General features: G+C 34.1%; 1 protein-coding gene across 3 annotated transcripts in view; it reads left to right on the top strand.

The window, feature by feature from the left end:
- Positions 1-19,345, top strand: part of LOC118199952 (alcohol dehydrogenase class-3 chain L-like) — a 47,390-nt gene that overhangs the window by 17,087 nt on the left and 10,958 nt on the right. For all 3 annotated transcript variants that reach the window (XM_035371852.2, XM_035371850.2, XM_035371851.2), the window contains 5 exons: positions 1,222-1,310; positions 2,370-2,492; positions 5,576-5,792; positions 10,040-10,167; positions 12,242-12,377. In XM_035371852.2, coding sequence (XP_035227743.1) covers positions 1,222-1,310; positions 2,370-2,492; positions 5,576-5,792; positions 10,040-10,167; positions 12,242-12,377 — 693 coding nt within the window. The remainder of the gene's footprint in view (positions 1-1,221; positions 1,311-2,369; positions 2,493-5,575; positions 5,793-10,039; positions 10,168-12,241; positions 12,378-19,345) is intronic.

The raw sequence follows: 19,345 nt of genomic DNA on the forward strand, positions 1-19,345 counted from the left end.
CTTTCAGGCAGTTCTGTCGCCGCAGAAAAACTATAAACGAATCTAGCTTGCATTTTAAATGGAAGGACTATATCTTTTTACCATTTTAACTGATTTAGTGAATTCCGTTTGTGGATAGCAAAAGTAGCTAGATAACCAATAGCATGATCATCGTCGTGGTCTTGCATGGTTATCTGCTATTTTCAGAAATTTTATTGTGTTTGGATGGCTAACTATCCACACTAACGATGGCTTAAATGCAGATACGTGTCAACTGGTCAGCGAAAATGCTTAAAAGTTTTCATCAAGAGTAGTCCAGTGCAATACATGCCGAAACTTAACTTTTAATATCACCACAGGAAAGAGTAATCGTCGAAGTGCATCTTTTCAGATGAATTCTCACCAATAAATCTCAACAGAGTACTTAGCAAATATATAGTTGTCACGTTCTTAGTCGGAAAGCCATGTTGTAGCGGTGCCACTAGGTAGGCATCAATGTTGGAACACAACTGTGAACATCGGGAAAGAACTTGTACTATTGGTCAACTGTACAAGCACATGTAAGGGGAACATCAAATATTTATCAGTAAGTGATTCAGGTGTTGTTCCCGTCAACTAACTATCCGGATATATCAACGCTCTACAGAGCCTCGAATGTCCCCATTGTTCGCCTCACCGTACATTCAGCTCTCCCCGCACCTCAGGCCTGCAACCGCCAGCAGTACCTAGGCTGCTTTCCGCTGAAAATCAAGAATTAGTTGCACGGAACGTCATAGCCTATCACCAATGCAGCAGCTGGTGTTTTTGTGCATTCAGAATTGCTTTCTGACATTTAGAATAAATGTTTCCAGAAACGTTTCAGATACTAAGGCGTACCAGCAATCACGAGGCTTGATAAAAATATTACAGCGTTTATATCTACCAATGTTTCATTTTGTCTGTCTAAAGATTTCTAGTGTTACCGGCGCAGCGAAATATTTCCCGATTATTTTTACCCCAACTGAAATTAAATATGCATTTTTGTAAAAAAATTAAAGTTTAAAAGTAATTATTAAATTTTAAAAGTTGATGAAATATTTAGTTGCATCTTTTGTTCTTGAAATCATAAATTATACAGGAAGGTAAAAGGTAGCCTTAAAAATCTTTGCTCGAAACACTGCTGCTATTTGGAAATTTTAAAATATAAAGCTTTTAATTTCTATTATGAAATTGAAATAATAGTTTAAATAATTATTTTTACAGGAGATGTCGTCGTTCTGACTTTCGAAAGCCATTGCGGAGACTGCAAATATTGCAAGGATTCTAAGACTAATTTATGTCTGAGGACACCAGTAAGCTAAATACTATAATTTTCTCCATGCTTATGAAAATGTAATAATATATTCAACTGGGCTCTTCTTTTCGAAAAAAAAAATCTAATATTTTTCACTAGGAAGCCTTACTATTTTTCCCTTTGCTTTCACGAAATAAAAATAAAAAATTTAGAGATTAGTTGTTAAAGTTGTAATACTGAAATACATGTCCCTTCAAAGTATGAACTTTCATAAAAAATACATTTTTGCCAGCGACTATGAAAATATTCGAAACCAGTCTGGAGCTGTTTCGTGAAATATCCTTTAGTGACAAAATGAAATAGCGTTCAAAATTTAAAAAACGGGCCTGAAAAACAAGTTGTACTTAAGTTGATGTTCTAATTCAAGGAACGTGCAGTTGAGATGTGCGAGGCCAGGCGAATGCGTTTGATATGAAAAGACAAACAGTTTATGTTTTTGCAAGAAATTCAGAAACTAATATGAAAATAAAGAGGTGAAAGGATTGCATCTTGTAGGCGGATGCTTTGTTGAGTACCACTATTTACGACTGTCGATCAGATATTGAGACTTAAATAACAATAACTTCGATATCAAAAAATGCTTCTAGTATGGCCTTGCTTTTGATACCGTCATTGCAAATCTCAGCATATGTGAAGAATTTCCCGAACTGACCGTTATTCATGCGTATTTCTTCGAGATCTCTGGAAATTTTGGGAGCTTCAATGCCATTCTAAGATTTTCAAATGAGACGCAATGTTATCAACAAAAACATTCCTCAACATTCTTGAGTTTCCCCTAGACATTTTTCCTAATGTGCGTGGAAACTTAATGTTCATATATTGCTCAATAAATGTTTCTTCAGGCATTGCCAGCCGCTAAGTCTCTAGTTTAAAATGCCTGTTACAGCTCTGATATGTCGATGACACTAAATACATAAGTGGACGCAAATGCTTCTCGGCACAAAAGGATTAAGTCGTACCGTAGCCGAAAAAATCCTCAAATCTTACCTCATTTTGTTAGTTTCAAAATTAAAGTTCTTTCTTTAAAAGTATTATATTTTATTATTTTATTTTTCAGAGAAATCATCTCCAAATGGATGGGACATCTCGTATTACTTACAATGGCAAAGTCCTTAGTCAAATGAATAGCATCAGTACTAACTCTGAGTATACTGTCACCTCGCAGTTTAATGTTGCCAAGGTAAAGAAATCAGTTAATTAAAACCTCTGTAAAGGAAAAAGTACTACGATCTGTTATGTTTAATTATTATTACTTTAAAAACCTGAAGTTTTTTTTAAACGATAATCAGAAAACGTGCTTAGTCGCAGTATATATACGTATATATGATAAAAAATATGTGATGCTGGGAGGGAGGAGTAAAATTCATGTAAGATAAAATTTTAATTGAATAAATTGATTGCTGTTTACTGATATATGCTAATATATTAACACCAATGAATAATTTTAAAGGATAACTTTTTAATTATTGCTTTAAAATACTATATATTAAATAAATTACGATTTTATTTCTAAAAATGATTCCATATAACAAAATGTAACATAATATAAATTTCTTATGATTTTGTTCAGATATTTCTTAATATATAGGACGATCGAAAAATCTGCTACTTCCATAGTGTGCGACGTCAGGGATCGCTCTTTGTGAGTAGGAGTAAGGCAATCCTTAGGTAGCCTAGCCCTTTAAGTGATCAATCTCTTGATGACGCGGGAATCACAACCAGGAACATCCGTGATCCACTTTTCTTTTCCTCCCCTTCTTATCTGTTAATTTTTCAGTTTTTGCTCCTTTATGGTTTCCCTTTTGATTTTCCAGTCCTGAAGTTGGAACTGAAAGTGAGATGCTGCTATATTTCTTTGTTTCTAGTTTCTCATGTATAGAAAGCAATCTGGTCATTTGTCGTACGTTACAGACCTGTAAAATTAGTAAGAAGAATCCTGGTAGTTAAGGCGAGGTCCTTTTTTTTTTCTACACTGATTTGGCTGTGCTTCAATCAAAACCGGAGGCAATTAGCTATCTTCTCTAGTATCAGTTAGTAGTCACTAGTCCTTATAATCAGTGCCTTGGGGTTAAGCTTTCGGGAAAGCTGAATGTGGGGCTTCAGTTTGCATATAGACCAGTTATCCTTGGCCGGGAATCCGTCTTCTTGCTGAACTCCGTAGGGGGTGTGGCCGCCGGGATCGAACTACCTTTCTTTCAATATGGTCATCAAAACTCACAAAGGTTAAATGAAAACTATTCTGCTTAAAGAAATCCAAATGAGTAAGAGTTTAATCCAAATGAGTAAGAGTATTATATAAGTCGAAGTTCCACTGACTTCGAGAGAGAGCCTCGGAGTTTCTGATTAGTGTGCGTTTGCCTTTTGGCTTCGACTCTCTAAGCTGTTACTACGCTCGGCCGTATTAAAGGCCCTTGATAGCTTCGCTAACTTGTTCGATATTTAGGAGCGAACTACTTAGAACTTTGATATCTTTGACTATATCTCTTTAGTTAAGCATTAGTTAAGTCTTATTTCTTATTACTTTGAGTTCAAGCCCAAGTGGTTGCTTTGCTGTACGCCCTGAAAAAGGGGCCTTCTGGTTAACTCTTATTTTGAACAATAAAGGGTAATTAACACTTCTCGATTTTTCGAGAACTAACGCGATTATTCGCTTAGCCGTTCATTAGGTTCTTCCACATTTAGTTGCTAGATAAAAGGGTGGAACTCCACAATTTGATAGAAATTGGTTTTTATCATTTAATTTGAAACCTTAATTTTATTTAATTTGAATTAATTTGAAACCTTAATTTGTTTTAATGTATTACGTGTAACGAGATTTTATCTGATTTTATATTTAAATTTTATCATGTGGATTTGATGTAGCTATTTACTAAATGGACCATGTGTTTGGCTCAGCGTGGCCTTTAAGGTTATGTACCAGGAATTTCACCAACCATTCCATCCTGCGTACAGATTTATGTATACAGGGTGTATCAATACAGCGGTGACAAACTTTCAGGAGAGATAGAGTACGCCTAGGCGATGGAAAATCACATAGAAATGCATGGTCGGAAATGCTTTCCTGGGGCAATAGTAACGACACAAAAGTCAAGAAAGAAAGGACACGAAAGAAGTGAGAAAATATGTTTATTTTTCAGAATACAACAAAAATAAAGAAAAGCATCATAAAGGAAAGCGATTAACATCAAAGAAGGTGTTCGGAGTTACTACCCGGACTGTGATGCAGGAACCGTGCGTAATGCATTTTTCACGCTATCTTCCATTCATGATGTAATGCGCCAGAGAAGTGAGGCCTGCATCAAGGTCCGGGGCCGTAATTTCGAACACCTTCTTTAATGACGATCGTTGTTTATTTGTGTTCTTATTTGTAGGTTTCTACTGTACTAAACTTAATAAAACATTTTTTGTCTCTCTGCTTGTGTCCTTCCTTTTTTGCGTTTTGTGTCGTCACTACCGCGCCAGGAAAGCGTTTCCGACCATGCATTGATATGTAATTTCTCATCGTCATCTCATCTCTATCTTTAATGAAAGTTTGTCACCGCTGTACACACACACACACGCATATATGTGATATTTTGGCAGTCGAGCACATGAGTGACGAAGCTTGCCAGAGTCCGGGCATTGTTTGGCTGAATGGAATACAGCAGAAATGATGACACAGAAAGATTTCACTTTTTACTATTCCATATCTTTATTTCAATTTTCACTGCAGATCATTTTTACTTTAGATGAAATTCCCCAAATTACATATTCAATAGTGATTTAAACTAAGTACGATTAAATTTAGACTTCTTGCGTCATAACTATTCTAACAAAGGAAAGATGGGTTAAGCAGCAGCGAAGTGTTGTAACGCAGGAGGAGAGAAGCAATCTATCTGATGCAAATTACGTAATAGGCTCGAATGTTCTCGAAAATACTGGACTAGGGGGATGATCCTAAAATTACGGAAAGTTAATTGGAGGTTGCTTGTTCGCGTAGAGCAAAGCCATCGTATTTTTTATATTTTACATATATACTATCTATATATCACTTCAGATGATCGATACTGGCTGAGAACGTATGTTTATGTATCCAGAGTATCAATGCAAATACCATTTTTCTTGTGTCACAAAATGATCTAGCACCTAAATTACAAATTACTTTAGAAAGTTAAAAAAAAAAAATCCCAATTATGCCTAACATTTTGTTTTCTCATTGAATGAGTTCTTTGCTATTTTTTAAATTAACTTTTACAGTACTGTTAAGAATCATTATTGTTTTAGGTAAATCCAAGAGCAGATCCTCATAGTCTTTGTTTAGCCGGATGCTGCATCCCAACTGGCTATGGTGCGGCAATGAATGCAGGTCAAGTATCACCTGGGTCCACCTGCGCAGTCTGGGGTTTGGGAGGAGTTGGAATGTGTGTTGTCATGGGATGCAGGGACAGCAAAGCTGCAAAAATTATAGGCATAGATACAAATCCCCAAAAGTTTGCCTTGGGTATTTTTTTTTTCTTTTTAATATATTTCCAGATTGCTTTCATTATAAATTTTGATGCAAAGATAGATACTTCTCTGGTACCTGTATAAACTACCAGTTGAAAACATCTACATTTTTCAAAACTAATTAACTGTTAAATTGCACCCTGTTTAATTTTTTCTTGCTTCCGATGACTTCTTGACTTCTCAATTAGCTAGAAGTGTAGAACTTCGAAAAGACACAAGAGGTAAAATATTCACATCTTCAGTACCTAAATAGCCCAGCCCCGGCTACCCGCGACAAAGCAAATATAAGAAATTGCTCACCAAAACCACACTGGTACACAGCCACATGGTTCATGCCATAAAAACCTTTCCGTTGCATTACCAAGCTCTCTGTAAATTATGCATTTAACAGTTACTCCGATTAATTCATGTTCTGGTGAAGGCTGATTGAAGAAACAGAAGCTACAAGATAGAATTAACATAAAAGTAATGTATTAGTAGTATAAATCTTACAATATTATTTAATGAAGTAGGGTTTTCAAGATTTAATGATGTTCCGATAAAAAGAGTCTTCTAGAAGTCTTATAGTACAAATCATTTTAATAATCAACGCCATAGTTCAAAACATTAATATCAGTCTTCATCCAAAAGTATTTAACAGTTTTTAATTTTAATTTAGCAATCTTAATATAATTCTGATAAGGATATACGGAAATTTATTACGATTGATAATTCATTTAATTACAGAAATCCTAGACATGTCTTTGCAAATGAATTTTTCGTTATTAGAAGGTTCCCATTTGGTTTATCATTGGCAGTAATTAGTGATATTAAAGCATATGCAGCTCTTTAATGAAAATTGAGTTATCTTGCCTTGATATTGTTTAGCTAATACAGTTTATAATTCCGTAATTGTTTTCAGTTGGAAATATGTCAGCTATCTTATGAAGGAAACTTTCAAATAAGTAAATCATTTAATAGGTAGAGTTACAAAAGATAAATAAAAAATAATTCTATTTATAACTTAGTAAGCTTTCAAAAAGAATTTTCTGCCATAAATAAGCTGGCTGTTACTTCTTTAAATTGATTTAGGGAAAGATTTAAAAGACCATCCGGAGGAAAAAAATGGAGGATATCTGAAGGCTTAAAAGAAACATATTTAAAAAAAAAAAAAAAAATACAGTGTTTTAATTTATTTCCACATCAAATGACACAGATATTGAGAAACTGCTGGCTTTTCTCAAGACTTCTTCATTCGTTACTCAAATTACTCACATTCTTCCTCCTTATTGCATTAAAGAATAGAATGTATCGAAACATAATGTTGAAAACATCAGATCAACAGCAATGTCATAGCTATATTCATCGTCATCCAAGCTTTGAGAATTCTTGAATATATAATTAATTTCATTTCTTTCTTGAGGTTTGAGATTCCATTTAAAAACTTCCGAAGAATCTAGTAATTATTTAAAAAAAGTCCAGTTTAAAAAAGATCTTGGTAAAATATATATATAAAAAAATAATAATAAGGCAGTAAAATCGAGCAAAATAAAATATCTTTTTTATAGCTGTCAAAAATAACTTTTTTTTAATATACAGCGTGTCCATATTTAGTTTCCCTATTCATACCTGTAATCATTCGATCAGAAAAGTGTGGAATGTTGTGTGTTGCGTAATGGGTTGGGAAAAGCATTTAGCAAAAATATCAAATTAGTTCCAAATATCGCCACTAGAAGGCATTTTATTAACAAATTACACATTTAGCTACATTTTTTATTGCAGCAAAACATGCTTCATATGGTAGTCGTTACTGCAAGCTACCATCTGAAATCTCGGGATGGTTTGTTCCATATTTGAGTAAAGTGAATGCTTAGACATGTGTCGCAAAATGCTGTTTTCAAGATCAGGAGACAACATGCAATGCGTGGAGGAGTGCCGTCTTATATGAAGACTGCATGAAAGGCAGTGACGGGCTTGCAGAGCCGGGACAATTTTATTCCTTAAAGCCCATATCATACGGCGTTTGTTTCACACGAACAACTGTTTCGGACAATTTTTCTGCCTGGTGTACTATTGAAAGAAAGACGTGCAACTTTTTCCTTCCTTTCGAAAAAAGTTGCAAGTTGTTCGTTTTCAACCAATCAGCTATCAGCGTCGAATGCTGTTAGCTTGTTTGTAATGGAGAACCAGTTTCCCCTGTGTTAACCCTAAAGCGATCTGTGGTGATTGGCTGTTGTGACAAAGCAGAAAAATTGTTCCAAACAGTTATTCTTTCGAAACAAGCCGACGTGTGATAGCAGCCTAATAGAGCTGCATGCTGCTGCCCGGTGATGACACTTGATCTGTCAGAGTAAATTTCTCCAAGAAGTATCGCCCCAGAATACATGATGCACTAAATTCATAACATATTGTCCCTCTTGGAGAATGCAACATAATATCTACAATCGAGTTCAAATTTGTGGATCCCAAATTCGATAGCAGTGAGTATTCAATGAACCGTTAAAAAAAATGCTCTTCATCTGCCCAGATGTTCCAAGGTCATTTGGAATCTCCCAGCGAATAAGAAACTGTAATGAGAATTGGACTCATACGTCATGCGGAAGAAGCAACTGCTTCACATGTTTAAATTTGGACGGATAATATCAGAGGATATTGCGTAAGATCTTATGGAAACATTTATTTAGCGGAATAGAGAAAGGAGGGTGTTACATGGAGAAAGTTCTAGCCTTAAGGTTTGAAGCCCTGTCCCTCAACACTTCTATTATCATCAAATATTCTATTCAACTGCAAACACTTCTGTTATCACGCTAGAAATGGGTTTTCTTCCTCTTCCAGGACAAATAACCAGTGATCCTCTTGCTTCAAATTTTATCATTTTTTAGTCCTTTTGTAATGACACTCAAGTCCTTTTGTAGTGACTGGCTGTGTAATCTGTTCGAGTCCTCTTCAAGGCTCGTAAACTAGTTGGTGGGGAATTAGTATTTTGATAATAAAATTTAACTAATAAAGCTCTATCTTGCAAAATCAACCAGTGGCAAGCAAGCGTACTGAAAACAAGTTCCTTGTGAAGGTTTGTAAGTTTTATAAAAACTGTTAAGTGGCGTTAAAAAAACTCCATAAGTATTGGTGGAGTTTCCCTGTAATACACCCTCTAGCACTGATATTTAAAATTAATTTGGGGTTTTTCACTAAATGTCTTTCTCATTCCTTTACTATGTCATACACAAAGTTTAGTACTTTTCTTATGGCTGGTTACGCCTGTACGCTGCTCTGACTAGGGGAACTTCAATTATGGGTGCACTGTATTTGTATATAATATTTTAATTTTATTAAAAATAACTACTTGTCTTAATATTACTGGCAAATTTTGTTTAATTGATTTTCAATGCACATAAATAACCCTCTAACTTATTGTCCAGTGAGTGGCATATTTGCATGCAAAAATTTCAAATATGCGAAATTTTCCTCGTTATGATTTGACATTGGTTTTATGCAAAATAATGCATTTTTTATTATTTATTGTGGAGTATGAGGTGCACTTTCGCTCCAGAATGTTCTGCTAACTGCCCACTCTGTGCCCTGTCATATTCATCAAAACGAAACTTTATTGTCACGACATCACAGCTTAGGGGTTCCCTTAGTTTGCATAACAAATTATATTAAGTTTGGTATCTTTCCCGAACCTCTCATTTTCCCCTCGCATTCCCTCGCCAGGATGCAAATTTAAAATTAAGTGAAGAGAGTATAAAAGCAGACGAAAATTGAACTTTATTCAGAGCGTGATTTTGCCAGCCAGCGCACGTTACTATTTTGCCCTTGTTGCCGTTACGTTGAGTTACTAATACACCTTTTAGCCATTTAATAAATATATAGCAGAGTAGGTTCTTGAGTCAGTCTAGTTAGCCTTAAACTAAATTGTTAGGCAGCGCTATTATTTATCTTTGAATTTATTGCTAAATTATTCTGAAGTTCCACCGCAAGTCAGCGTGTTATTGGGAGCACGAAGTACGTGCATTTTTATTAAGAGTTTGACGAATAATAAAGGGTTTATTTCATACTTCTTCTGTTCTCGTATTATTCACGCCTGTGCGAGAAGTCGCCAGGTTACCTCCTAAGATCACGTTAACTTTACGATAGCAAAAAAAGTTAGATCTTACCTTCCTCTCGGTTCTCACCTTCATCATGGTTCTGTTATATTGTTATGGAATTATTCTTCTTATTATTAGTGGTAGCAGTATCATTTTTTTTCTCTTTATTTTAAAGCTAAGGATTTGGGCTGTACCGATGTCTTAAACCCAAATGATGTACCAGATGTACCAAAGAAACTGGCGGAAATGACAGATGGCGGTGTGGATTTCTGTTTTGTATCCGTTGGCATCATTTCTGTTATGGTAAAAAAATTTATCATACATATATATATATATATATATATATAAATTTTTGTGTAAATTCAGATTCAATTATTTACAATAATTATGTTCAACAGTTTTTTTGTCACTAACTCCAGATTTTTCAATCCAAATAATCAGTTAAAAATTAATACAGTATAATACTGATCTGTCATAAAGACATTCCCTCTCTAAAGAATCTGTTATTTAAAGTTTCAAAATAAAATTCATGACGTGTGTGCAAATTTTTTAGAGTTACTTCCTTCCTGTACATCATTTAATAGAGATTGCAAGATCATAGTCAACAAATTTAAACCTTCTTTTAATTGTGATCTTAAAAACTGCAAAAGGAAAAAAAAAAAAAAAAAGCCCGGACCAGAGAAAGGTCTTGATCATTTACTAGTTCACTTCGAGGCATTACAATAACTGCAACTTGGACTGGCGATCGAACAAATTTTTGCCTGCCCACCTGGACAAGTTTCCAATTTTCGACAGCCCAAAGTGTGATTCCTTTTCCATCTTTCTTTCTTGGATCTTGGATCATATCTTTACTGCTGGCTTTAGCTACTAGGAGCTCTTACCAGTATATTATCATTTTACCATAGGCCATAAAGTTAAAAATTTAAGAGGTGTATTTAAAATACACCGCGCCCGAAGGCGAGATCAATAAATGAGAGAACTCATAAAATAAGTTTTGCTAACTTGCATATCATGGCATAGCATGGGTGATTATATACGTAAATGGTGGCGAGAAGCGAAATGAAATTCTAAGCTTCTGCGTGAGTCAAGAAGAGCAGGAGCACGTGATCAGCGTCCGGCATTTAGATTGGTCGAGGAGTCAGAGTTCGAAAAATGAAGTTTTTGTAGTTTTTGGCAATAAATAAAGTTCGAACATAGTAAAAGCAACATCTATTTGTGAATTTAAGAGTCTTATGTCTTTTGAAACACTTGAAAATCTTCTAAACTTGCGATATAATCATTAAATGAATAGGAAACTGTAAAAGGTGAAAATGAGGTCATGTAGCTCACTAGGGCTAATGAGTGAGAGTAAGCACTTGGTGTTACCACGAACTTTGATTTTAAAACACACGATACGAAATATTAAAAATAAAAAGTAAACATCTTGGTTAAATAAGTAGTAAAACGAAGACTTCATCGATGAAAAATAAAGTCCTAATTTTGCAAAGTTCATCTTTCTTGAATAGTAACTGCAAAGGAATAGTAATTTTTTTTTTTTTTTTTTTTTTTTTTTTTTAATACATTATATACACTACCACCACTTAGAATTGTGGTGGATCGTTCGAGGTCTTTCCACTATGTTCTCAATAGTAGGGTCATAGTCTGTAAGCGATTTAATAGCTTCATAGGGAGAATTTCTCATATCTTCAAAGAAGTTGTGTGCAGAAATTAGGATTTGGTCGTGAATTGGATTGATATCCAGGTCTTTGTGAATTTGAGAATTTCGCACGAACCAGGGTGCGTTCACTATGCTACGTAAGATTTTGTTTTGGAGTACATTTAATTTTTGTCTGTCTATTTTTCGGGCAGTAGCCCAGGCTGGAACTGCATAGAGGATTATTGGTCGAATAAGTGAGATGTAGATATTTTTCTTGGTACGGAGGCTTAACTTAGAGTTTCTTCCAATTAATGAGTAGAGAGCAATGAAAGCAGCGTTAGCCTTATTTGTAACATATTGAATATGATCTTTGAAATTTAGGGTTTTGTCAATATAGACACCTAAATATTTATAGGAGTTGGCCATCTTTCTTTATCATATTCTAACACATATATACTTGTTGACTGGGAAGCTTGAGATAGCATAAGATTTCCTTTATAGTCCATTTTATCGTTATTTTATCTGAATTTCTACGTCGGTACGTTGAAACTTATCTGTAATTTATCGCCTCTATTGCTTTATTGTTCCTCATTTGAATTCGCTTTGTTGTATTTAAAAATGTTTTTTATATTTCAAACTTCATTATTTAATCTTAGGTATGAATCTGCCTAAGAAATCTGTCTTGTTATGGAATAACTTACATGCTTTCCTTACACAGTTTAAGATTTCATTTTATTTCAGGAAGAAGCTTTTAAATCCAGTCATCCTAACTGGGGAAAAACGGTGATCATTGGCTTGTCTAATATTGGGGAAACAATAAGAGCTGGCGTCTGGGAGCTCATTTATGGCAGAAAACTTGTTGGAACATCATATGGATGTAAGTGAGTTAGTCATACATAAGATATTTAAGACTTCTCTCGTAATTTTTTCAAAATTTTCTTCATCCCTGCATCATTTTCGGAATAATTTCTTCTATAAATTGTAGCAAAAAATTTCTGTTTAAGTACTGAAACAAAAATATTTTCTAGTTAATTGGAAATGTGTTAGTTTATATCGTATAAAATATCGTAGAAATCCAGCTGTAACGAAACATACGGATTAAACTTTGTTTGAAACAAATGTAGGCAACCTCCATATACATAAAAGTTGTTTAAGTGAATTAGGCCGTAATTTCAGTATATGTTGAAATAAGGTAAAATCGATTATGTTTATTGATACATTTATCTGCTCCACATGTTACGTGCACACGTTAAAACATTCCCTTCTTTCACAGAGAAACGTTCGACACTCAAACTTTAATGAGTTCAGCGATGGATTTCTCCAACACTGAACCCATTCTCACTTGAGGTTTGTTGGAAAAATTTTGTTGGCCCTTTTCTTTGACCGTTGTGAGCTTATATACATCAATTGGTTGACGAAAAGCACCATAGAGAACTTGCTATTACGAAACACTGGAACGTTTGAACAAAGTTTTAGAGATTGATAGGTACTGGATTGCTATCTTGACGCATCGCTCTTTGACAAGAAAATGCAAGGCCGCATAAAACAGAAATCAGTTAGTTACATTAAAGGTATATGTGTTGTGAATTACCTCATTTGTATTGGCGACAATGATTATTAATAATTTCTAGAAATAATTTTTAAACTAAATATTAGTTTTTTCTTTTTTCTTGATGCTATACAAAATTAAGAAGTAATTGAGTAGTAATCTCTTTATAAATACTCAAATTATTTTGCTTAGAACTGACAGAGATTTAGTTCTAATAATTTTCAAGGTTCTGTTTTATAATAATAAATGGAATATTTAATATTTTTCCTTTTAAAAAGCTTTGCGTGCTGAATGTTAGGAACGCCATTTTACATTAATTACAAAGCAACCCATATATTAAAGCTCAGTTCGTTTCTCTCTCGTATTTCTTATCCACGTAGAATAATTACAGTAACTTAAGAACAAATGTATCAGATTTAACTTGAACAATGTATCAGATTTAACTAAAGAATTAAAAGTACGAAACCTTAAATATTTTTTGACGCAAGATTCGAAATAAGGACAAAATAAGGCAACCTTTCAAATCAGCAAGTCCTACGTCACTGTAGAGTAATGCAAAATGTCCCAGTTATGAGTTATATTTAATTCGTGTTAGCAAGAACATGTCTAGTCAAATAAAGCCAAAATCTGCTTAACGGCTATTTGTCACTGCCAATAAAAAAAAACTTATAGCAGTCTATTTGAATTGTTTATATTGAATTGTCTTTTTCCTGATCTACTTAGAACTTTGAAATTTACTAAATGAAAGGATTATCTTAACTGCACTCTGTTCCACAATTACATTTGTAATAATACAATTTATCTTAATGTCAGTGGCATCCCAATGGGTACCAATTACTCAGTTATGTAGCCTTTACCTCTTTGATAGAGGTTTAACGATGCCAAAGCATAGTATTTCATCCACCAATCATGTATTGGGTCGGTGTACAAGTTCGTAGCGTTTTGTTATGGTTTATAATGAGAAACTGAATGGCACTTTACATATTCAATGGAAATAGCTGAATTTATGATTTTATCATTATCTACAAAGTTTCCTCGACTTTCAAGAAGTACTCTTTGAAACTGTAACAGAACGCTTAAATTATCGAAAGCTGTGCTTGTGTTGGGTACCAAAATTCGTTATCGAATCAGCCGGCGGGTTTCTATGAAGTTGTAACTCAAAATCTAGTCATACTCGATGTAGGTGGAAATTATTTTGAGAAGTAGACTAAGGTCCATGCTATCATGTAAAAAAATGTGTTAAGAAATTATAATTATGTTTATACAATATCAAAACAGCACTTAATAAAAAAACATGCCTCGTACAAGACAAATAGTAAGCTTCTCTAAAACGAACAACTTTTGCTTTTTAGTTCCTTCTTAAATCTCGTAGAAAAATCTTAAATTTTGCAGTACATTTTAAAGAGTAGCAAATAATTAAAAACTATTTAAGTGAATAAATTCGAAAATATCTACACGGGTTCTGTATTTTTTCAATTAACTCATTAAAGCATAATAAATATATTACTAGTGAAATAGTTGCTCAATACGAATCATATATATTGGGTCATAAAAAAAGTCTCCGCGCTATTTTGGTACATTTTTTAACAAAAATTTTCTCTATTGAAAGTCAATTTTAATCAGTGCATATTGACGATTATTATCTATGATCTTTTGCCATTTTTCGGGTATCTTCATAATTCGGTGTAGAACTTCTCTGGTTTATCTTCGAAAAACTTGGACGAGTGATTTTCAGCCGCTCTTCGATAGGCCGATTTTTTACCATCAAGGGAGTTTTGCAGAGATCGAAGAAAATGGTAGTCAGACGGCGCAAAGTTCGGGCTAAATGGTGGATGCATCAAAACTTCCCAACCAAGTTCCGTCAGTTTATTCTAAGTCATCATAGATGTATATGGCTACGCATTGTCATAATGGAACACAATTCCTTTTCTTTTGGCCAATCTTGTTCGCTTTTTCTGTATTGCTTCGTTCACACGCTCGAGTTGTGCACAGTACAGGGCCGAACTGATGGTTTCACCAGGTTGCAATTTATGTGGCACCCAAACATTGAGCTTCTCTTTGTAACCTGCTCTTTTTCAAATGATTCCAAACTCTAATGTGGTTAATATTTAGTGCCTCTGCTATTTCCTGATAGCTTACGTGCCGGTCTTGCTCCATCAGTTGCAAAATTTCCTCGACTTTTTCAGTGACTGGCCGACCAGAGCGAGGTGCATCTTTGATATGGAAATTTCCGGAATGGAATCGAGTAAAGCACTCCGGTGTCCCTCGTTCACTCACAGCATTCTCACCATACACTTCACAAATTTTTGGGCATGTCTTTGTAGCCTATTTGCCTTTTTTATAGTAAAAAGTGTTACATAACTTATTTCTTCAGATATTTCACTCATTTTCAAATCAATATAACTTTTTACACAAGTAACGAATTAGAAAACTATTTTCACAAACAATGGAAGCTGAATGTCACCTTTTAAGCACGTGTTCGTTTGAGACAATCGGGTGAGTGTTGCCGGATATATAGGCATCAACATCATGTAGTGTGGGAAAAAAAAAAAAAAACCGCAGAGATTTTTTATATGCCTCGATCCATAAAAAGTTAGATTTTGTATTTTACAAATCCCTCATAACTACAGTACAGAAACTGTTTTCGTAGAAATCTTAGTTTTATTTTGAAAAAAAAAAAAAAAAAATATTACAAACAGACATTTAAGGTCATTATTTAAAGCAGCGTCTCTTAAATGTTTTTCTTTCGTGATCCTCTTTTTCATTGAGATTTTTTGTGGATTTCAAATATTAAATATAAAATAAAGATATAAAATAAATATTTTCCCATTAATATTTTATTTGTTTTATAAACAATATATGTGTAAAATAATACTTTTAGGATTTTTTTCAAATGTCCATAAAATTAATATATAAAACCCAGTTTTTAATAAGATGGATGTGTGTGTGCTGCTACATAATAAATTAAATTCCGATGCAATATTTGATACTGCTAGATATAAATCATTTTCAGTATTTTTCAGCGTTGAATGATACTTGGATTTAGCAAGCATTAAAGCTGAAAAAGTTATTATTTAATATGTGACAGTTAACACTTAATGCCATTTTAGAATTTATCAGAAAATATCTTCTAGCTCCGATCCAGAATTTAGTCAAGAAGTTTTGTAGAGCTCAAAGTTTTAAGTCACTCGAAAGCTCAACAAATTCCTCTTGAGTTTTATCCCTGTATAGCAGATGATTACTCTCATTAATGTCAATCAAAAATGGTTTTTGAATCCAAAATAACTTTTTAAAATAAAAATTCGATATCACGTATTTGCAAAACTTTTCCAGGATTTTATGTGTTCTTTACATGGTTTTTGAATTAAAGTTTTACAATTATTTATTTTTTTTTTTTTTTTCAATCATAGAATTTCCGATAGTCGAAAACATTTCGAATGAATTATTTTCCACCCAATTTTTTCAATTATTCAACTTTTTGCTAAAACCTTCAATTATTTTATTCGAGGTAAAGATATTGCTATTTTTAACTTCAACAGAAACTGTGATTGTTTAGTTTCTCAAAGATATCTGGCAAATAACCCAGCTTAACCCCACAGCTCCATCACAATCATTTGATAACCTGCAGTCATTTTGAAAAGAGCACCAAATCAATTTTTGTTCGTTAAAAAATCTAATCATTTCGCTTTTTAGTAACAATAATCTTAAAATTTGCCCTCTTGGCATTTATCTTACTTCTGCGTGTAATAATAATATTTTGCAGTCGGTGTCTAAGTCTATCCGAGATTTGAAAACAAACGGCAGTTAATGACATGTTTTGATCTTGCTTTAGATATTTTTTAACAAAGTTTGTACTTTTGATAATATCCTGAAGCACATCATTCATTTCTGTTGCTAACATTTTTTGCTGCAAAGGCTTCTCGAATGGTTCAGAAATTATGTAAAAATTACATGATCTTTATCAGCAGCCCCTATAAATTGTTTAAAAGCAATGTTTTCGCTCGTCATCGCTTTTGCTTCATTTGTGTATATTCCAATGTATATTCCAATGCATTCTAAGCTATCAGGTTTTAAAAAAATTCGTCGCTCGCTTCACTTGATATTCATATTTCTTTGATTTGCTGACGTACGAAAGATGCTTGGATTCAAGATGCTATTTTAATTTTTATGGTCTCATACTCCCCACAGTCAAAACGTTGTTTCAAAATAAGGAAAAGGAAGTTATTTATTACTATCATGCTGTTGAATGTAAAGCCCAATGGGAGAAATGTCTTATCATACATTTCGCCATCTTAGATGCCTCTTTCTGATAACTAAATCTAGTTTGAAGAGACTTTGAAACATGGCTATTTGCGTCATTATCTTTGTTACACAAATACAATTATTTATCCGCGCATAAAAATATTTTAATCCTAAAATATAAATAAAATAACATATCTCATAGTAATCAATTATAGCTCTCAACGGCATATGGCATAAGTGGTTGTTCTACAAACTGATTAAGATGAAACTTAATAGGGAAATTATCCTTCTCCTCAGTTCTGTCTTACCTTTCCTTGTTAGCAGGCAGAGTCGTAGCTAGGGTTTTTAGCACCCAGGGACAACTGAAGATTTCGTGCCCCCTACTGCTTGCCAAGGATGGAAAACATTTAATTCTAAAATGTCGTAACATCAGTTTGGCGCCCCTTGAATTCTGCGCCCGGGGACAGATGCCCTCCCTTTGCCCCCTCTAACTACGCCCCTGTAGCAGGCCTCTTAGGCAAGAATATGTCCATTCAGCCTTCAAAAATACCATTGCACGAGTACCCAGGGCTCTTGCCTAACTTGATTCTTAAGTAACTTATATTCTCTAACTTTTTGTGTAATCGACTTTCCCATTGACAAAATGGATAACTCGACGTTAGCTTGCTACGCCGACCATACGGCTGCAGCCGTCAGCTGCATCGAACCCAATAATGCCATCTCCAAATTCCAGGATCTTGCTTTAGATATTTTGGACAGACGCAGTAAATAGACGATCAGTGTTAACGCCTCAAAGCTCCTACCGGTCACGAAGATCAAAGATTCGGCAGATAGCACTTGAAAAGCCTCTACTAATTTGGTGAAAATATGAAACCTATAAATAATATGAGCTAGTTATAATCATACATAAGCTCAAATGGATTTGTCATATTAAAAAACTATTAGAAAAGCTTCTGGTGTCGCTAACCACCTTTCTGTTCAACTAACTTACTCCTCGGAAACTACTCTAGACTGTTTTCCAATAAGAAGAGAATGATTTATCTATCCATTATCTGGCAAGTTTTATGCTATGCATCTCCATCCTGTGTCTCAGCCTCAAATGTAGACTTCAACAAACTTCAGGTATTACAAAATAAGATTCTGAGAGGAATTGTAAATATTCATTACCTAATCAGAAACTAACTGATCCATAATTACTTAAAAATCGAATCTGTACTGGACCACTTTTCTAAATTTAAGTAGCGTTTCTTCAGCACTGAACGTAGCTGTGAAACTGCAAATGTTTACGAATTCCATTCCAATAGATAATTTGGTCATGCCTTATATGCTTAAAGACCATACTTTCGTAACCTAGCTTCATTTTTGACGTTTATTGTATTCGGTATTTTCTTGTATCTAGTTCATTTCATTTATCACTATATTTTAGAATTCATGAGCTGCAAATACCTATATAGCTTCTTTACTTTACTGGCATTGCTTGTATAGTTTATAGTTTATATTTATTTTGAATATTTTATTTTGTATTAGGTCGCAGCGTGACTTTTGTCACTTTCAATCTGATTAGCATTCTTGCAGTACAGTAGACAATAGTCTTCCCTTTGCAGCCCTTCGTCGACCATTCTCGAAAATCGCCTGCTAGCTCGTTAACGTTATGGGCTCTCAGATGCTAATTTACTTATCTAGCTTTTTAAGGCCCCTTTGGCAATTTCATAATCCATATCTCTATCGTAATTATTATTTAAATAAACATTAGAAACCAGCCTTTGTAGAGTAATGCAGTAAAATAAAATATAATATTGTTTTTGCGATGTACACACTTGTAGCGATAACATGGAAATAACTGGCTAAAGTGTTATCACTGCACTAACTGTAGTGGTGTCGACCTTATTCTCGGCGCGGCTGTGTGGCATAGGACGTTACATACTGTTCGTTTGAGGCCTAACTTGATTCTTAAGTAACTTATATGCTCAAATTGCTATATGACATCGTTATTATAATGCACTTATAATGACTACCTCGTATCTTAATTTAAATCAAGCACGGCATTTTTTAAT

Source organism: Stegodyphus dumicola, chromosome 2 (genome assembly GCF_044657685.1).
Source record: "Stegodyphus dumicola isolate Sdum_Otavi_A_Nest chromosome 2, ASM4465768v1".
Taxonomy (NCBI): Eukaryota; Metazoa; Arthropoda; class Arachnida; order Araneae; family Eresidae; genus Stegodyphus; species Stegodyphus dumicola.